Source organism: Hyaena hyaena, unplaced genomic scaffold (assembly GCF_003009895.1).
Source record: "Hyaena hyaena isolate Hyena2069 unplaced genomic scaffold, ASM300989v1 scaffold_21, whole genome shotgun sequence".
NCBI classification, from domain to species: Eukaryota; Metazoa; Chordata; class Mammalia; order Carnivora; family Hyaenidae; genus Hyaena; species Hyaena hyaena.
This window is the reverse complement of record NW_024080653.1, coordinates 1,496,707-1,517,612: the sequence shown is the minus strand read 5'-3', so window position 1 is coordinate 1,517,612 and position 20,906 is coordinate 1,496,707. Positions and strand designations below refer to the sequence as shown.

General features: G+C 47.2%; 1 protein-coding gene and 1 pseudogene across 1 annotated transcript in view; one reads left to right on the top strand and one right to left on the bottom strand.

Annotated features, from left to right (window-relative positions):
* Nucleotides 1-277: 277 nt before the first annotated feature.
* The window catches only part of QRICH2 (glutamine rich 2), a 33,472-nt gene continuing 12,843 nt past the window's right edge, over nt 278-20,906 (top strand). The window contains exons 1-6 of the mRNA XM_039226272.1: nt 278-766; nt 878-958; nt 2,086-2,145; nt 2,499-2,609; nt 19,376-20,036; nt 20,076-20,879. Coding sequence (XP_039082203.1) covers nt 278-766; nt 878-958; nt 2,086-2,145; nt 2,499-2,609; nt 19,376-20,036; nt 20,076-20,879 — 2,206 coding nt within the window. The remainder of the gene's footprint in view (nt 767-877; nt 959-2,085; nt 2,146-2,498; nt 2,610-19,375; nt 20,037-20,075; nt 20,880-20,906) is intronic.
* LOC120228109 lies at nt 3,719-17,080 on the bottom strand (annotated as a pseudogene).

Genomic DNA, 20,906 nt, shown 5'->3' with positions numbered 1-20,906 from the left:
ACCGGTCGCGACCCTGAGCAAGGGGAGGGCGGCCCCGGGCTCAAGCGCGGATAGCTGGGAGACAGGAGCGCGGAGACAGCACGGCGGAGGGCAGGTGGGGTCCTGCCCCGCCGGGGAGGCGGGCGCGGGTCCCTGGGAGCAAAGCGCTTCCTCTCCGGCTTCTCCGCGGGCTGCATACCGTGACTGGGGCTCCGGAAAGCGCCAGGGGCGCTGCGGGCAGTGAGGGGGCCGTGGCGGGCGCGGGCCCCCGCTGAGAAGGCGCAGGGTCCCGCCCGCGATGGCGGCCGCCAGGGTCTCCCTCCGGGAGCTGGCCGACCTGGCCATCGGCACCCCGGAGGCGGGCGCCGTCAACTTCACGGCCCTGCACACGCTCATCGTGGCCATGCTCCGCAAGCTCGACCTGCAGGCGGAGCGCACCGACTTCCAGACGCCGTTGCCCGCGCTGAGCCGCGGCGCCCCGGAGCCCCCGCGGGCCGTGCTCAGCGCCCCGCAGCTGGCTGCGCCCAAAGAGAAGGCGCGCGGCAGCCTGCCGAGGCCGCAGGCGCTGGAGGGCCAGGTGAAGGACCTGGGCAAGCAGCTCAAGGCCGTCGCGGGCCAGGTGCAGGGCGTCGTGAGCCACATGCAGCACCTCGCCGCCCCCGCCGACTGGCGGCCCACGGACTCCCAGCACCGGCTGGACGACGAGATGGCCCAGCTGGTGCCGCACAGGGCGCGAGGAGGCTCGAGGAAATTCGGGAAGGGCGGCGAGCCGCCCAGCGGCACCAAGGTGAGAGCCCAGGCCTCTCCCCAGGCTGGAGGGGAGGGCGCCCCAGCAGGGGGGCGTGGGGTGGGGGTGGGGGGCCGCCTGGCCTCCCAGCGGCCCTTCTCCATCTCGCAGGCCATGGAGATGCTGCACGATGTCATAGAAGATGTGAAAACCCTGAAAGAGGCCAAGGAAAAGGCGCAGGACCAATCCGAGGTGAGGCGCCCCGCTGAGTGCGGCGGTAGGGGGCCCCCGCCTCGCGGATCTGAGTCGCCCCTTCCCACGCCGCGCTTTTCCTCGCCCCTCCACCACCGCTTCTCAGACACCCGTGGATCCTGAACCGGCCCAGTGGGGGGGGGGGGGGGGAGCTGGCAACTTTGGCAACTTCTCAAAGTATTCTTTGAGCGAATTTCCTTTAAACAAGCTCAGTCCTAGAGAAGGGCCGGAGGTGGAGAGCGCGCCGTGGTCCCACCAGCAGCCGCGCCTGCACTTGGAACTTCGTTGTCTCGGAGAAGGAAGTTCTCGGAGAACTTTCAGAGGCGCTGTAGGAACCGGAAGCTCCTATGTCAGGCCCTCAGGGGGCCACCCAGGGGCTTGGAGCTGCGAGGAGGGGGAGGGGCAATTAGGAAGAACCTCCTCTGCCCCCCCAGAGACTGAAGGGAAGAAAGAACAGCTCAAAGCAGGCGGTGGGGGGCCAGGACCCTCCAGGGGACTTCTGCCCACTGACCGCCTTCTACCCTGGTCCCAGGCCTTGAGCGCCCAGCGGGACTCTTCTGCTCTGGGAAGCTTTTCTTTTTGAAATGCGGTGTTTGGGGGTTTTCTTTTCTTTTTTTTTTTTTTAGACTAAAGTCGTGTTTTTACCTTGAGATGCCTACCTTCTGGAGGTTTGCAGAAGTCATACGGAGCAACTTAAGTTTTAGCAATTTGTCTTACTTCTTTGAGGGTGCTTTTCTCTTTAAACCCCACAGGCGTTCAGACACCCTGGAAATACCACTGATCATTTTTGTCCTTGAGAGGCTTAGTCAGCCTGGTTCACAGTGCTGGGATGCTTCTTTCCTTGCTGGGTAGGGTGGAATGAACCCCAGGACCCAAGGCTCCATCCCTGTGTTAGCATTTGCTCTTGGCACGCTGTCCCCCAGGCCTCCCCCGCCCCCCACCCTCACTTCCCTTCCTGTAGTTGCCTGGAAAGGAAACGAGGAGCCTTGACTTCCCACCCTCCTCTCTACCGTCCACTGCTCTCAGATCAGCACACCTCCTTTCTTCTCCCCTGGGTGTGCATGGGGCGATGGGCGGGGGCACAAAATGGGCTCTTTTGATCCTCCATCTCTGAGCTCTTCTTCCAGAAAGTCTTCCAGAGGATGGATGAACTGGAGAAGATAATCAGAGAACGGGACCATTTCCTGGTAATATGGGCAAGCTCTGTGACAAAGGGCCCTCAAGAAGGCGGTCGGGGAGGGTGTCTGGACTCCCACCCCAGAGATCTGTGTCCCTCTGGGCACTGCCCCTAGACAGAGGGGAAATCCTCCCCATCCCTGCCTGGGCGTCCCCACCAGGGGCAGGAAACTGGCTGCCCAAGATCACTGGTCACGTGAAGGACAGTGACACTTCTTTTGTCTTCTCCTCGGGGCAGGGGCTATGGATTCTCTTCTGTTCCTAAAGCTTTCAGGGACTAAACTAGGGTTGTGTGTGTGTGTGTGTGTGTGTGTGTGTGTCTGTCTGTCTGTCTCTCTGTCTTCTTGTTGTCGATTCCTGTCAGGATATAGTGGGCCGGAAGCTGAGTCTGATGCCTGCTGGAGAAGAAGTCACCATGGTCACCTGGCAGGAGCTGGAGCAAGCCATTACTGATGGCTGGAGGGCCTCACAAGGGGTGAACAAATGGGCAGTGGTCTCGGGTGGGGCTCCCCTGACCCGCTCCCTTTTCACTACTGCACAATATTCCATTACGTCAATGTTTATAATTTCGTGTTTCCTATCATGGGTGTTTTAAGTGGGTCTTTTTTTCCCCCTATCTTGTAGCAAACCATGTTCCAACGTGACCTTCACACATGTAAACAGGCTCGCAGGGTAAATTCCTAGCAACAGAACGTGGGTTTGTGATTTGGCTAATGTTTGCCCAACAGTCTTCCGCGGATATGGTTCCAACTTGAACCCCCACCAACAATGTGGGAGGGAACTTGATTCTTGGGTCCCCACCAGCCCTGTCTTCCAGTACCCGTTTTTTCCCCAGTTGGATGGAAAATGGTGCGCGAGTCTTGTTTTGATTTGCTTTCGTAGCTTTTCAGAGTTCCTTCACAGTCTGTTCTTTTTTTTTTTTTTTTTTTACTTTTTTTAATGTTTTATTTATTTCTAGGAGAGAGGGATAGACAGCGTGAGCAGGGTTGGGTCAGAGAGAGAGGGAGTCACAGACTGAAACAGGCTCCAGGCTTGAGCTGACAGTCAGCACAGAGCCCGACACGGGGCTCGAACCCATGAACCGCGAGATCTTGACCTAAGCAAAAGTCAGACGCTTAACTGACTAAGCCACCCAGGCGCCCCATTTTCACAGTCTGTTCTTGAGATGCCCGAGTCCCTTCGCTCTTAGTGGACAAAGATGACCACCCTGGAAATACATCTCTAGGGGCCCCGTGCTGATGACTTTGACACACGGATGCATGCATAGGCCTGTCCGTCCTAAGGCAGTGCACGGGGCCACCAGTTCGTTTTTAGATCCCCACCCTGTCTCCGCCTGAATAAAATGGATATTCGCAAATGGCCCTCAAGGACGAGGATCGGTTGCCCTTTAGATCTGGACATCCCCCTTCTGCTGGCTTCGTCCCTCTGAATTACTCAGAAAGGACCACCCTCTCCCTGCCTCCAGCACCCACACAAACTAGGGAGAGAGTGCACCTTTTGGCGCCACCACGTGGCCATCTGGGGCACGTCAACTATAACGTGGGTGCTTTTTGAACGGGGGCACATCTTCAGAGGAAAGCAGCCTCAGAAGGAGTTGGAAGAAGATACTGCAAACAAAAGGAATGGCCTAGAAAAAGGTTGCCTCTGCTTTCGCTGCTGCTGTTGTTTTTTTTTTTTAAAGCCAAGCTTTTTTACACATACCAGTATCCCGTTTTAAGTGAACCACGTATTTTTTTCAAGGTGCCAGCAGGAGGCATGTGCCAGACTATAAATAAGCACAACATAAGCTCCTGTAGACATTTTCGCTTCTCCAGAGGTAAGAAGGTGTCTGTTTTGACAGCTGCTCATAATCCTGAACAACCCCAGGAGCAAACAAGCATAAATTATAAATGTGAAAACAGTTTTGAGAAGCAAGAGAACACGTTCTGGTCATGATGAGTCCACCTACTGCACAGACCAAAATGAATGCAGTGGAGAGTGTCGCGTCTCAGGCTGAGGAAACACAACAGACACGCTGGAGGCCAATCTTTCTTGCACTGTTGGTGGGAAATTAGGATTTCAATACTCAGCGTTTTTGGTTTTTTTTTAAAGTTTATTTAGAGAGAGAGCAGTCAGAGGAGGGGCAGAGAGAGAGGGAGACACAAACTGAAACAAGCTCCAGGCTCTGAGCAAGCATTCAGCACAGAGCCCCACGCGGGGCTCGAACCCACAAACCGTGAGATCATGACCTGAGCCGAAGTCGGACGCTCAACCGACGGAGCCACCCAGGCGCCCCATCTGCCCACATCCTAAGTAGGGGATCAGGACTCATGCTAGGATGGTGAGTACAGATGTGATCAGCACGGAGGAGTCAATACCATATCAGGAACGCCGGACGTGAGAAAGGAGTCATGTTTTGATCTGGAGGAAGAAGGCTGCCAGCATACACGTAGCCGCAACAGTGTGGGGGCTCAGACCTGAGAAGGAACGTGCCCCTCTCAGGAGTTGAATGTACTTGAGGACGCAGCCCAGTGCTTGCCAAAGGCGTATTCTGAGGGGCAAAGGGTGCTCTTTACAACTATGTATACTGCGAGAAAGGAGATGATTCGTTTTCAGAAATACCAGATAAAAGCCGTGCTGTCTAATTAACAATAGGGTTTACAATCTATTGGAACATGTATGAACTCCCCTCCCCACAATGGAGCCCCAAACCTTTAAGATACTTCACTTCCTGGTTCTCCCCCTCTCTGATTGGAGGGCTTATTTTCATGGGCTTTGCAATGAGCATGTGCCAAAGAACTGAAATCTCTGTGTCTCCTTAAAGAATATATTTTTGTTCCAGTACTTTTTTTGCCTTACATGGGCATAGGCGACTTCCAGGTAAGGCTGTAACCTCTGTAGTACTCAGCCAGTGAGGAATCAGGGGAGGGACTTGTGCGCTAGGAGATAAATTGTCTGCTGTAACTGCCCCCAGTGTGCCTGTCCATCAGATACCTGCTCTTGCAAAACATTGGTTAAACCTTTGTTGATTAACGCCTCACGTCACTGTCCTCGGAGACTCTGCCTCCCTCCTTTGATTGGGTCGGTGGGCGTATTTCTCACATATACCCAAGAATGATGATGTTGCGTCTGCTGCTGCTCTTTCTTTCCTCCTCCTCCTGTACTTCTTCTAATGGTCAGAACCAAGAAGAGCCGACCCGAGTCCATGAATCGAAACTTGCGTAAGGGCGGAAGAAGCTTCCTCACTTTCCTGTCATCACGGTGATGGATCTGAATTTCCAGCTAGATCCCTCTGTGACAGGCATTGAACAAGGGAAGAATCTTTCAGCGACCATTTCACCAGGCCCATGGACCTTGAGCACAGACGTTCTGTTGCAGAAATACCAAGTCCGAGGTGATGGACATTTTCTCTTCAAAGCTTTGTGGCCTCTAAATAGAGTAGAAAGCAAAAATGAGAACTTATTTTTAGGACTTCATTGAGGGCAGGTGATCACCTGTGAAGTTGTGATCAGCGTTTAGATTATCTTCTGCTTCAGGACCTTTGCAAAGAAGAGTGGAGCAAGTGAGGAAGGGCTTCATAAGACTGACCCTGCTTTCAACTTCCTGGGCAAAATGGCACATCCCCAAGGAAACAGAAATTAAAATGTTATAATGTCTGGGGGCCATGGAAATAGTAGGCAGGTTCCATGGTTTGGGGGCATGGATCTCTCTTAAGGCAGAAAGGACCGAAAGCCCCAGTCTAGGAAGTAGCACTAGATCCATCCTGTGTAGAGAGGAGTTCATCGGACATCCTCGCTGTTTGGATCACAAACTAACAGGTTAACAGGGAAGGAGGGGCTCAAAAGAAATGTATTTTGACTCAAAATAGACCCATTGATTCCAAGATGCACGTTTTCCCTCACATTTTTCCACTTCACATTTTAGCATCTCTGAAATCAGGTTGTATCTTTTGAGTTGATGGTATTTTGTAATTAATTGGGAGCATTTTCCTTTTGCTACCAGTACGTAAATTGATGGTCCGTCATAAATGACACCACCATAGGCTTGCTGAAGTAAGGAGAGCCGGCACGAGATACACTTTGGTAGGAAGGTCCTACGGTATTGACAATCTTGGAAGGTGAGAGAGTTGATAAGTTGTCTTAACAGAAAGGGCCTGGCATCTCCGCCTCCAAAACCCTTGAACTTGGTGCAGGGTATAAGGCACAGAGCAACAGATGGCTGTCTTCCAGGTTTTCCCAGCTGGAAGGAAGGTGTGTAGTTATAATTTGTTGTTTAGAAATCCAGGAGCTGAGTCTGAAGCATGGTTCGTATTAGGAGGTCAGCCCTGGCACCTGTTATTTTCAATTCCCGTGATCCTAAGATAAGACATGGGTCTCATCGGATGCCAGTAACAAAAATGACCTACTTCTCTAAAACCCCATTCCCTCCCCCCATCATAACTGTTGTACCCATTTTCCCAGGATTGCAAACTGTAACTTTGGTTTTAGGCACCATGAAAAGCTGAATAACGTTGACTTCCATGGCAAAAGGGACCTGGCGGACGTGAAGTAGTTAAGGATCTTGAGATGGGAGCTTATTCTGGATCATCTGGGTGGGCCCAGGGGTGTGATCACAGAGGTCCTGATGAGAAGGAGGCAGAAGATCCCACTACCAAGGAGGGGAAGGAGATGTGGCCATAGAAGCAGAGGTTGGAGCCATGCAGGCACAAGCCAAGCAATGCCAGCAAGTCTTAAGAAGCTGGAGAAGACATGGAAGCAGATTGTGCCGAGAACCTGCCAGTCAGCAGCCCTGCCAGTCACCTTGACCTCAGCCCAGTGAAACTAGCTTTGGAATTCTGCCCTTTTGAACTGTACGATAAGAAATGTGTGTTCTTTGAAGCCACTAAGTTGTGGGGCAATTTGTAATGGCAGCCATCAGGAACGTGTTAATACAGTCCCCTTCTTCCTCTTGGGGACAGTTCATGAATGATTGGCTATTCTCATAGGTGTAGCTGAGCTTTCCTGATATTCTTATTTCTGAATGTCGGGCAGTAACCTGGACACAAAGTCCTTAGCAATTGGGTCTGGAATGGTTTTCCAACACCAGCAATACATTAATGCATTGAGTGTCTTTTAAGACTTGTCTTCAAAATTAGTTTCCTTCCTTCCTTCTCTTTTGGCTGTTGTTGTTTGCAGTGATTCATTTAAGTCCAGGAGGCCTGTCTAGGTGACAGGCAGAACCCTAAGATGGTTGCCAAGACTCCCACCCTCTGCTGTGCACACCTTGTATCATCACTTCCGGTGTGGGCAGAACCTGTGGATATGATATGATATCTCTCCCGTAATTAGGCTGCTAATCAATTGACTTTGAGTCAATCTAAGGAGGGATTGGGTGGCCTTGACCTAATCAGGCGAACCCTTGTCAAGTAAGTAAAACCAGAGTCCAGCACCTGTGTTGGGGAGCATGTGGCTGGGATTGAGAGCGGCCTCTCAGAGCTAAGAGCCGCAGCCAGGCACGGGGAGCTGAATTCTGGCAACAGCGCCGAACCTCAGATAAGGCCACAGCCTGGCCTAGATTGCAGGCTGAGACCTTAATAGAGAACACAGATAAAACCTGTCCAGACTCATGACCCACGGAAACAGTGAGATAAGAAACTCTAAACTAGCGTTGTTTTCGGTGTCGGTGTCCGTGGTAATTTGTGATACAGCAGCAGGGAATGAGTCTAGGACATTGAACTGGTGTTTCTGTTAGATGGTTTGGGGCCTCACTGAGTAGTTCCAGCGCTGGGATTGCAGGTGGGCCAGGAAGTACCAGTGAGGCTGCGTCTGACCTCAGAGGGGAAGTATTGTGCCTCCTGGAAAGCTCTGCCAAGGTGAGGTCCTGAGATGTTGTAAATCTTTCATGCTTCTTGGGATCTTGTAGGTGCTTTGTGAATAGTAGGGAATTGCTTTGCAAGGGTTTTAAGGTCTCCCAGGGTCCGGGAAGTGCTCACTAACACTGGGTGGTGCCAACCTCACCTGGCCAGAGTCCCCTACCAAGAGCTGTGCATTTTTGTGGCTTCGCAGATGCTGGTCAACAGATTTGGAACAAGTCGCAGATGACATTTAAGATTATCATCATTGGGAAGTGAGGGAGGCCCCTGACTGGTTTAGTCCATAAAGCATGCCATTCTTAGATCTTGGGATTGTGAGTTCGAGCCCCACATTGGGAATAGAGATTACTTAAAAAAAAAAAAAAAATCAAGGGGAAAAAAGATTATAATCATTGGAACTTGGATCCTGACTAAAAAAGGATTGTCATGGGGATCACAACACAGCCTCTGGTCGGGATTAGATGTGCCTAAAAGAGGGCAGTGGAGCAGCTACCAGCTGTGGCTTATGGAGTGGGATGTGTTCCCCCACATTTAAAAATTGACCTAAAAAAATAGACTTTGCCTTTTTTGAGTTTTAGGATCATGGCAAAATTGAGTAGAAGGTATAGGGATGCCTGGTGGACTCTGTTGGTCGAGCATGTGACTGTTCACCACGGGGGTGTGAGTTCAGCCCTCACATTGGGTGTGGAGCCTGCTTTAAAAAAAATAATAAAGAAATTGAGTAGAAGGTATAAAGATTTCCCACATGCCGTCTGCACATACGTACATGCATAGCCTCCCCCACTAACAACATCCCCCACCAGAGCGTGCATTTGTTACAACTGGTGAAACTATGCAGACTCATAATGTCACTCAAAGTCCATAGTTGTTTTGTTTTGTTTTTTAATGTTTATCTTTGAGAGACAGAGAGAGACAGAGCATGAGCAGAGGAGGGGCAGAGAGAGGGAGACAGAGAATCCGAGGCAGGCTTCAGGCTCTGAGCCATCAGCACAGAGCCTGATGCAGGGCTCAAACCCATGAGCCGTGAGATCATGACCTGAGCTGAAGTCAGACGCTCAACTGATTGAGCCACCCAGGTGCCCCTCAAAGTGCATACTTTTAATTAAGGTTGACTCTTGGTGTTGTACAATGTATGGGTTTGGACAAATGTATAATGCCATGGCTCCACCACTGTAGTACCACACGGGTCTCGTTGCCCTAAAAATCCTCTCTGCTCCATCCATCATTCTTCCTTCCCCATCCCCACTGGTAACCACCGATCCTTTCACTGTCTCCATAGTTTTGCCTTTTCCAGAATGTCACATAGTTGGAATCACACAGCACGTGGCCTTTTCAGATTGGCTTCTTTCAGTTAGTAATATGATTTTGAGTCTCCTCCGTGTCTTTTTTTTTTTTTTTTTTTTTTTAATTAGCACATGTGAGCAGGGGAGAGGGCCAGAGGGAGGGAGAGAGAGAATCTTAAGCAGGCTCCATGCTCAGCATAGAGCCCTACACAGGGCTCAGTCCCACAACCCTGGGATCATGACCTGAGCCAAAATCAAGTCGGATGCTGAATCAACCGAGCCACCCAGGCACCCCAAGTTTCCTCCATGTCTTTTCATGACTTGATATAGCTTATTTCTTTTTAGCACTGTATAATATTCCTTTGTCTGGGACGGACCACAATTTGCTTACCCATTCACCTGCTTGAAGGGCATTTTTTTTGTTTCCAAGTTTTGGCCATTATGAATAAGGTTGCTGTAAATATCTGTGTGCAGGCTTTTGTGTGGACGTAAGGGTACCACTCCTTTGGGTAAATGCCAAGCACCATGATTGCCAGTATATAGAAAGAATATGTTAGAAACCACCAACTTGTCTTCTACAGTGGCTGTGCCATTTTGCCTTCCGACCAACAATGAATGGAAAGTTCATGTTGCTCCGTACCCTTGCCATGATTTGCTCTTTTCAGCGTTCCAGATTTTGGCCATACTAATAGTTGTATAGTGAGATCCTGTTTTAATTTGCATTTCCTTGATGACATTCCTGATGTTGGTAATTTATGTCTTTTCTCTCTCATTGCTCATCAGTCTCTCTAGAGGTTTATCAGTTATATTGCTTTACTCAAATTACTTGCTGTTTCATTTTATTGATTTTCCTTCTTGTTTTCTGCCTTCTGCTCAGATCTTTAACATTTCCTTTCTTCCGCTTGCTTTGGGTTTAATCTGCCCTTCGTTTGCTAGTTCCTTAAAGTGCAAGCTGAGGCTTTTTTCTATTTCAGTATTGGCATTTAGTGCTATATAAATATGTCCCTAAGTACTGCTCTCGCAGCATCCCACAAATTCTAGTATATAGTTCAAAATACTTTCTATATCCCTTTTGATTTCTTCTTTAATCCATGATCTATTTTCCAGTCTGTTATTTTGTTTCTAAATATTTGGGGACTTTCCAATGATCTTTCTGTCACTGATTTCTAACTCTATTGTGGTCAGAGAATATAATTTGTACAACTTGAATCCTTTTGAAAAAACTTTTTTTTTTTTATTTTTTAAAGTTATATCCAAGTTAGTCAGCATGTAGTGCAACAGTGATTTCAGGAGTAGATTCCTTAATGCCTCTTACCCATTTAGTCCATTTCACCCGATCTGAATCCTTTTCAATTGATAGATGTGTATTTTATGTCCCCAAATATGATCCATCTTGGTAAATGTTTTGTGTGCACTTGAGAGCCATGTGTCCTCTGCTGTCCTTGGGGGAAGTATCCAATAAATGTCAGTCAGAGCAAGTGGGTTATAGTGTTGTTCAAGTTTACTGAACCCATTAGTGTTAAACTGTGTGTCCCCTCCACCCCAAAAGGTGTTGAAGTCCTAACCCCCACTACCCATAAATGAGGCCTTATTTGGAAATGGGGCCTTTGCAGAAGATCCAGTTAAGATGAGGTCATTAAGGTGAACCCTAATCCAATATAAATGAGTCTTTATAAAAGGGGGAAATTTGGGCAGAAAGACACATATCGAGAGAAAATGATTGTCCTGAGATGGTTGGGAGAAGATAGCCATCAATGAATGCCTGAGGCCACCAGAGGCTAGAAAAGAGTCTGGAGCAGATTCTCCCTCTCAGCTTCAGAAGGAACCACCCCTGCCACACCTGGATCTCAACCTCCTGACCTCCAGAACTGCTGTGAGACAACAAATTTCTGTTGTTTAAGGCACCCAGTTTGTTTGTTATAGCAGCTCCAGAAAATGAATACAGTGTCCTTGCTGATTTTCTGCCTACTTGTCAATTACCAAGAGAAAGGTAGTGAAATCTCTGACTATAATTGTGGATTTATCCATGTCTCCTTGTAGTAGTTCTGTCAAGTTTTGCTTTACATATTTTGAAGCTCTGTTATTAGGTGTGCAAGTATTTAGGATTGTTATGCTCTCTTGATGAATTGATCTCCCTATATGAAAAAATCACCATTTTATCCTAGTAATAGGATAAGCAGGCTCCAGGCTCTGAGCTGTCATCACAGAGGCTTGAACTCACGAACCATGAGATCATGACCTGAGCTGAAGTCAGACGCTTAACCAACTGAGCCACCCAGGTGCCCCTGAAGTTTTTTTTCTTATAAGTGGCATGTAGTTGGTCTTGCTTTTTTAAGCAATCTGACAATCTCTGCTTTTTAATCAGGCTGTTTAGTAGGTCATTTATATTTAATGTGATTACTGATATGATTAGGGTTATCATCCTATTAGTGTTCTATTGTTCCATCTGCTTTTTGTTCCTTTTTCCCTCTTTGTCTTCTTCTTTTGTATTATTTCAGTGTTTTTGTTTGTAACCTCTTTTGCTGGCTTATTAGCTCTAAGTCTTTGTTATTGTATGTTATTTTTTTAGGGGCGCCTGGGTGGCTCAGTCGGTTGAGTGTGTGTTATTTTTTTAATGTTTTATTTATTTTTGAGAGCATGTGCAAGGAGGGGCAGGGAGAGAGAGAAATGGGGATAGAGGATTTGAAGCAGGCTCTGTGCTTACATCAGGGAGCCTAATGGTGGGCCTCAAACTCACAAACTATGAGATCATGACCTAAGCCAAAGTCACTCAACTGACTGAGCCACCCAGGTGCCCCAAGTCTTTGTTATTTTAGTGGTTGCTTTAGAGTTTATAGACTTATACATCTTTAGTTTAATCACAGTCCACCTTCACATAGCATAAGACTTATTTCTTGGGTCAGCAAACTTTTTCTGGAGGAAGCAAGTAAATATATTAGGTTTTGTGGGTCATACAGTCTTTGTCACAATTGCTCAACTCTCGTTATTATGGGAAAACAATCATAAACAATACACAATGAATCAGTGTGCCTGTGTCCCAATAAACTGTCATTACAAAACAGATGAAGGAGGGGCACCTGGGTGTCTCAGTCGGTTAAACGTCCGGCTTCAGTTCAGGTCATGATCTCACGGTTTGTGGGTTCGGGCCCCGCATCGGGCTCTGTGCTGACAGCCAGCTCAGAGCCTGGAGCCTGTTTCAGATTCTGTGTCTCCCTCTCTCTCTGACCCTCCCCTGCTCACGCTCTCTCTCTCTCTCTCTCTCAGAAATAAATTTAAAAAATATATATTAAAAAAAAAACCTAAACAGATGATGGGCTGGATTTGGCCCATGGCCATTGTTTGCCAACTCATGCTTTATGCTATTGTTGTCATGCATTCTACTTCCACAGGTGTTATAAATCCTACGTTTTTCTTTATTTTGTTCAATTATCTTTCAAAGAGATTTGAGTCATAAGAAAACCATCTTATAGATTCATCCATGTAGTTTCCATTTCCAGTGCTTTTGGTCCCTTTGTGAAGATCCACGTTTCCATCTGGTATCATTTTCTGTCTGCCTGAAGGATTTCATTTAACATTTCTTGTAGTGAGAGTCTGCCGCTGATGAATTTCAGCTTGTATTGAAGCTCTATGTGACTGAAAACATCTTTTTCCCGTGCTTTTGTGTTTTTGTGTTCTAGTGACCTAACATGTGGTCTGTTGTGGAAAAGGCTTATTCAGGTCTTGTTACATGAAGTGTCGTACAGATATTTGCTGGTCCAGTTGGCTCAAGTCTTCTATTTCCTTGATCTTCTGCCTATTCTATCCCTATTGAAAGTGGGGTATTGGGGCGCCTGGGTGGCTCAGTTGGTTAAGCCTCTGACTTTGCCTCAGGTCATGGTCTCGTGGTTCATGGGTTCGAGCCCTATGTTCATCCCTGTGCTGACAGCTCAGAGCCTGGAGCCTGTTTGGATTCTGTGTCTCCCTCTTTGTCTGTCTCTCCCCTATTTGCACTCTCTTTCTCTCTCTCAAAAATGTACCTTAAAAACTTTAAAAGGGGCGCCGTGGTGGCTCAGTCAGTTAAGCGTCTGACTTTGGCTCAGGTCATGGGTTCCAGCCCTGTGCTGACAGCTCAGAGCCTAGAGCCTGCTTCAGATTCTGTATCTCCCTCTCTCTCTGACCCTCCCTTGCTCATGCTTTCTCTCTCTCTCTCTCTCAGAAATGAATAAAAAACCTTTTTAAAAATTTAAAGAAAGTAGGGTATTGAAGTCTGCAATTATTATTGTTGAATTGTTTTTTTCTCCCTTTAATTCCATCAGGTTTTTAAAAATGTATTAGAGGGGCGCCTGGGTGGCTTAGCCGGTTAAGCGTCTGACTTTCGCTTAGGTCATGATCTCGCAGTTCGTGGGTTCGAGCCCCGCGTCAGGCTCTGTGCTGACTGCCAGCTCAGAGCCTGGAGCCTGTTTCAGTCTGTGGCTCCCTCTCTCTCTGACCCTCCCCTGCTCACGCTGTCTCTCTCTCTATCTCCTAGAAATAAATAAAACATTAAAAAAAATGTATTAGAGCTCTGTTGCTGAGTTCATATATATTTTTAAAATTATTATGTTTTCCTAATGAATTGACTCTTGTTATCAGTATAAAATGTCTTTCTTTGTCTCTGTTAACAATGTTGTCTGGTATTAGTACAGCCACTCCAACTCTTTGTTGTCTTTTTTTTTTTTTTTTTTTTGAGTAATTTCTATACCCAATGTGGGGCTCAAACTCACAACCCTAAGATTGAGAGTTACATGCTTTACTGGCAGCCAGCTAGGCATCCCTCCAGCTCTCCCTCTCTTTTTTAATTTAATTTATTTTTTTAAACTTATATCCAAGTTAGTTAGCCTGTAGTGCAACAGTGATTTCAGGAGTAGATTCTTTAATGCTCCTCACCCATGTAGCCCATTCCCCCTCCCACAGCCCCTCCAGTAACCCTCTCTTTGTTCTCCATATTTAAGAGTCTCTTATGTTTTTGTCCCCCTCTCTGTTTTTCTATTATTTTTGCTTCCCTTCCCTTATGTTTATCTGTTTTGTATCTTAAGGTCTTCATATGAGTGACGTCATATGATATTTGTCCTTCTTTGACTAATTTCGCTTAGCATAATACCCTCTAGTTCCATCCACGTAGTTGCAAATGGCAAGATTTCATTCTTTTTGATTGCCGCATAATACTCCTGTGTGTGTGTGTGTGTGTGTGTGCGCGCGCGCGCGCGCACACACCACATTTTCTTTATCCATTCATCCATCATTGGACGTTTGGGCTCTTTCCATACTTTGGCTATTGTTGATAGTGCTGCTATAAACATCGGATGTGTGTCCCTTTGAAACAGCACACCTGTGTCCCTTGGATAAATACCTAGTAGTGTAGTTGCTGAGTCATAAGGTAGTTCCATTTTTAATTTTTTGAGCAACCTCCATACTGTTTTCCAGAGTGGCTACACCTGTTTGCATTCCCGGGAGCAGTACAAAAGAGTTCTTTCTCTGAATCGTCACCAGCATTTGTTGTTGCAGCAAATGTTGCGCCAGCATTTGGGTTGTTAATTTTAGCCATTCTGACGGGTGTGAGGTGGTATCTCATTGTGGTTTTGACTTGTATTTCCCTGATGATGACTGACGTTGAGCATCATTTCATGTGTCTGTTGGCCATATGGATGTCTTCATTGGAGAAATGTCTGTTCATGTCTTTAGCCCATTTCTTCACTGGATTATTTGTTTTTTGGCCTCTAGCTCTCTTTTGATTACTATTTGTGTGGTTTATTGTTTTCTATCCTTTCACTTTCCACTTGTTTGTTTCTTTGACTCTAATTTCTGTCTCTTATAGACAGCATAAATTGGATCATGCATCAGTTTTGTTTTTTATTTTGCTTTTCATTTCATATTTATCATCAGTGCTTCACTATAGAGCATTTTTTTAAAAAAAATTTTAATGTTTATTTATTTTTGAGAGAGTGAGAGAGAGACCGAGCATGAGCAGGGGAGGGGTAGAGAGAGGGAGACACAGAATCTGAAGCAGGCTCCAGGCTCTGAGCTGTCAGCACAGAGCCGGACACAGGGCTCAAACCCACGAACTGTGAGATTACAACCTGAGCCGAAGTCGGATGCTTAACTGATTGAGCCACCCAGGCGCCCCAAGGTTTATTTGTTTGTTTGTTTAATCTGTCAAAAAACATGGTGAAGAGTGCATGGAGAGAGGTGAAGAAAAAGGAGCTTCCAGTTGACAGATTCAATGTATCTGATGATACCTGAGTAGTGCAAAGGAAACCTTCAAGGGCAAAAATATATTATAAATAAGAGTTTTGCAGCAAGATGAATGGGCAAGCAGTTCTTGTATCATTTGCATCCAGAGGAAAGAGATCATCTTGAAGAACACTTGTTCACAGAATCTTCTTTGCAGAATCTTCTGTAAGACAGTGTTGGCTACATCCAATGGTTCATCTTTTACTAAGGAAGTATCATAAGGGTCCATGTACTTTTCTAAAAGCTCACCCACTCTATCATTTTGATATCCAGTTTCCAGAATGTGCTTAGCATTGGCTAGTCCATCAGCCATTCTTTTTTTTTTTTTTTTTAGCGTTTATTCATTTTTGAGAGACAGAGCGTGAGTGGGGTAGGGGCAGAGTCAGAGGGAGACACAGAATCCGAAGCAGGCTCCAGGCTCTGAGCTGTCAGCAAAGAGCCTGATGAGGGGCTCGAACCCACGAACCACGAGATCGGGACCTGAGCTGAAGTCAGATGCCCAACCGATGGAGCCACCCAGGCATCCCGTCCATCTGCCATTCTCAAGCCTCCTTGGGAGGCTCCCAGCAGAAGAGCTCTGGGAGAGCTCTTATTATGTTGTTACTCTCTTGTAGTTGATCAGAATCTTCTGTGTTGTTCGAGGCACCATGTTAAGTTCATGAATTAGTTCTCCTTTAAGTGCTTTGAAAACCCTGTTTTCATCACAATCCATGATTTTGGTCATGATTCTGACATTTGGGTGATAAACGCCAGCCTGATGGATAACTCCCTCCAGTACATCATCAGTACCAGCTGAAATTTGAACAAGGGATAGTATTGTTGGAGGTTATCAAAGACATTCTCGTATCCTTCCTGGAACATACATTAGATTCTGCTGCAATTTCTTTCAGCTGCTCTTGTTAGAGCTTGTACAATAAGCAAACCCTGTGATTGAGGGTACCATTCAACCATATAGGGGTACTTCTATGGTAGGAACAGATCAATTTTCGTAGCATAATCTTTTCCCTTTTGTTGCAGTAACTTTTTTGGAACTCCATCTGCCACCAGCTTATAAACGTCAATGATATTATGACATGGTGGGCATCTTTTCCCTTTTTAGGAAATAGGAAAATCTCCTTTGAGTCACATCTAAGTCTATTATTACCTGAAGGCTGGCAGGTCCTTCTTTGATAAGACCACAGATAATTTCTTCTCTTAGAAGGTTCTTAATGTGAACTGAACTCTTTTGGAATTCTGACCTCATTTTCACATACACAGCAGATTCCTGATTAGCTATTTCTTGGTTATTCAGTTGTCCTTAAAGGCACTCCGAGTTCTGTTCTTGAATTTGTCCTAGAACAGCATAGACAATATGCAACGTCCAGAGATGCAGGGCTTGGATACAGCCATCTCAGTGATCTGGGGCTGCTTCTGCCTCATGTTCCTCTTTAAGGTAAATATGTACTGGGTCAGCACCACCCCTGCCACCAGGACACAGACACGGGTGCTTGCTGCTATGTCCTCCCTGGCTGTGGCTGCCTGGTCTGCGGACAAGGTCTCACACACCTCCAGATGCAAAAAGAAAAAGCTGCACTCGGTGACCATGTTTTTCAATCCATTCCGCAAATCTCCTTCTGATCGGAGACTTCGGATTGGAGTGTTTCTTTTTTTCTTTTTCTTTTTTAAGTTTATTTATTTTGAGAATCCCAACCAGGCTTTGCACCATCAGCATGGAGTCCAGTGCAGGGCCCTATCTTACAAACTGTGAGATCATGACCTGAGCCGAAATCAAGACTCAGATGCCTAACCCGCTGAGCCACCCAGGAGCACCCTGATTGGAGTGTTTAATTACTGATAAAATAGATTTACACCTTCTACTTGCTGTTTGTTTTCTATGGGTCTCATGTCTTTTCTATTCCTCCATTCCTCAATTGTGTCTCTTCCATGTTACATAAATGTATTCTAGTGCACTGCTTTCATTCCCTTGTCTCTTTTACTGCATATGTTTTGGGTTATTTTCTTAGGGGGTCCATAGCAGTGTTCAGCATAGAGCTGGTTATTCTCCACTGCTGAGGCAACATCTTTTGGAGTACTCTCCCCTGAATTAGGAGGTTTTTTTTCCAAACTGGCTGATAGAAACAGGCACTGTTCCCAACCCCATGAGAGTCTGGGCACCGTTCCCTCCAGCCTTGCAGATGGCTCTTTTCCCAACCTTGGGGAGTTTCCTCACATCTTCATGCTGATCATTTCTGTACTGAATACCCAAAGGGAACCCTCTGCAGATCTCCTGAGTCCTCTCTAGGTGCATGTCTTTTCTTTCTGATCCTCTGTCCTGTGAGCCCTGGTTGCCTCTGTCTCCCTGAAGGTTCAGCTCTCTCCCCTCAACTCAGGGAGTCCCTCTCCTGACACGACAGCCTGGAAACTCTATGGAGGCACTGAGCTGAGCCAACAGTAAAGGTCACGTAGTTGGTCTGCCTGTCGTTCAGGGACTGCCAGCCTTCACCAGCTGGTATCCATTGTCTCTTATTTCCTTGTTGGTGCTTTTGGTTTTTGACTTTGGGTTATTACAGACAGGAGGGTAAATCCAGCTCCTGTTACTCCATTTGGGCTGGAAATGGAAATAATGCCTTTTTTTTTTTTTTTTTAACGGATTCTTAGTATTCTACTGTATGGGTGTGCCCCCTAAATAGATCAGTCCCCTATTGATAACCTGTTTTCATAAACAATGCTGCAGACTCTGAATACCTATTCCGGCAGCCCTTTGTAAAAGTCCATAGAGAAAACCTTACATATGGAATTTCTGGCTACAAGAGTTTGTACATTTACATTTTGGAGATATGGTTTACTGGCCCTGCAGCGTATAGTTTTACCATCAGCAATGGGCCACTGACGGGGTAGACTTTATACTTTAAGCTTCATAAAATGACTCATGTCCTTTACTTGTAGACCCAGCAATAGTTGGAGTGGATCACTTGTATTGTGTAGTGTTCCCGCTGTCCTTTATGAAGGGAATTAACATATTGCGGTGCCGGGGTACCTGGGTGGTTAAGTCGGGTAAGCGTCTGACTCTGGGTTGCGGCTCGGATCATGACCTCACGGTTTCGTGAGTCCAAGTCCCGTGTCTGGCTCCACACTGACAGTGGAGAACCTGCTGTGGATTCTCTCTCTCCCTCTGCCCCTCCCCCACCCCTGCATATACTCTCTCAAAGTAAATAAACTTTAAAAGTAACATTTTATGATGCCACTGGCAAATGCAGAGCTACTCAAAGCTTTGGAGACCTGCCCTTTAAGAATGTCAAAGTCTTGGGGCGCCTGGGTGGCTCAGTTAAGCCTCCAGCTTCAGTTCAGGTCATGATCTCACAGTTCGTGAGTTCGAGCCCCACACCGGGCTCTGTGCTGACAGCTCAGAGCCTGGAGCCTGCTTCGGATTCCATGTCTCCCTCTCTCTCTGCCCCTCTGCCACTCGCGCTCTGACTCTCAAAAATGAATAAACGTTAAAAAATTTAAAAAAAAAGGGGGCTCCTGGGTGGCTTAGTCGGTTGAGCGTCCGACTTTCGCTTAGGTCATGATCTCGCGGTTTGTGGGTTCGAGCCCCGCGTCGGGCTCTGTGCTGACTGCCAGCTCAGAGCCTGGAGCCTGTTTCAGTCTGTGACTCCCTCTCTCTCTGACCCTCCCCTGCTCACGCTGTCTCTCTCTCTCCTAGAAATAAATAAAACATTAAAAAAAATTTAAAAAAAAAGAATGTCAAAGTCTTTGTGTCCGGCTTAGTCTTGGGGACCAGAGGTTTCTCCAAAGGCCCTAAGTCATCCTAGTCAGCTGTCCCAGATTTTCTTTCCTTCATATCTTAGAGTGAGTACTTTCTATTTGCAGTTACTGACCTCTGTCTTCCTCTTCAACCAGGGCTCAGAGACAACAATGGGACTCCTTAAACGCAAAAAGCAGTCTTCCTTAACATCAGATGATGGAGCCTCCGCAAAGCACTCAAGTGCTGACCAGGCTGTGGATTCTTCCGGTAGGCGTGTTTCGGATGGGACCTTACCAGGAAGCAGTGCCGGAGGCTACCCCTCTGAAGGACCTAGCAGGAAACGAAGCAAAGGTGCCCCCGCCACTGCATCCCCTGGTAGAGAACAGCACCCAAAGGCCCGTGATGAAGCCAGCCCGGCCAAGTCCCATCAGCCATCTGTGTCCCACTTCAAACTAGAGTCGGATCGTCGCAGGACTCAAGAGCTACAGCCGCACAGCTTAGCACATCTAAGAAAAGATGAACGAGAGGCACACCCAGGTCTAGTTCAACAGGTCTTACCCTCAGCCACCGTGATCAGAGATCAGCCTCCTCACGTATACCCCGATCAGTATGGGGGTGTTCATGTTAGCCATGGTCAAATCTATCCAAGAACAGACCAACATGGATTAGGGCCCCTCGACATGGATCAACTTGAATTGCTCCATCGTCGTAGCACTTACCCACACAGTGTGGTACCGCTCAGTGTGGGGCAGCTTGGTGTGATGCCATCTGGAATGGATGAGCAGCAACTGGTACTACCTGGCATGGATCAGCATGGTATGGTCCCACCATTGGTACCTGGCAGAGATCAGCAAGGATTGGGACTACCCAGTACAGGTCAACCTGGGATGGCTCCATTTGGCACATATCAGCACGGTATGATACTTCCTGGCACAGGCCAACAGCCTGATGTGGCTCAGCATGGACTGGTACCTTTTCGTGTGGATCAGCAAGGACTGGCAGTGCCTGGCATGGATCAACGTGGATTGGTTCCACATCTCACAGATCAGCATGGTTTGATATCAACTGGTTTGATGCAAGGTGCCGCAGATCAGCGAGGTTTTGTACAGCCCACTTTGGAAACACCTGGTTTCATTCAACCTAGTACAGAACAGCATGATGCAACCCAAGCTGGGGCAGATCAACGTGGTTTGGTACCAGCTGGTACAGGTCAGATTGGTTTGGTGCAGCCTAGTACAGATCAGTCTGGTATGGTACAACCTGGTACAGCTCAGCGTGGTTTGATGCAGCCTATTGTAGATCAAAGTGGTTTGGTTCAGCCTGGTGCTTATCTCCCTGATTTGGAACAACCTGGTGCATATGCCAGTGGCTGGGTACATCCTGGTGCATATCCTCTTGGTTTGGCACACCCTGATGTTTATCCATCTGGTTTAGTACAGCTTGGTGCAGATCAGCCTGGTTTGATGCAATCTGGATTGGGTCAGCAAGACTCAGTCCAACTTGGAATGGATCAGTATGGTTTGAGGCAGCCTGGTACAGATCAGCGTGGTTTGGTCCAACTTGGAATGGATCAGCGTGGTTTGGCCCAACCTGGTGTAGCTCAGCCTGGTTTGGTGCAGCCTGGAATGGACCAGCGTGGTTTGGCCCAACCTGGTGCAGGTCAGCCTGGTTTGGTGCAGCCTGGAA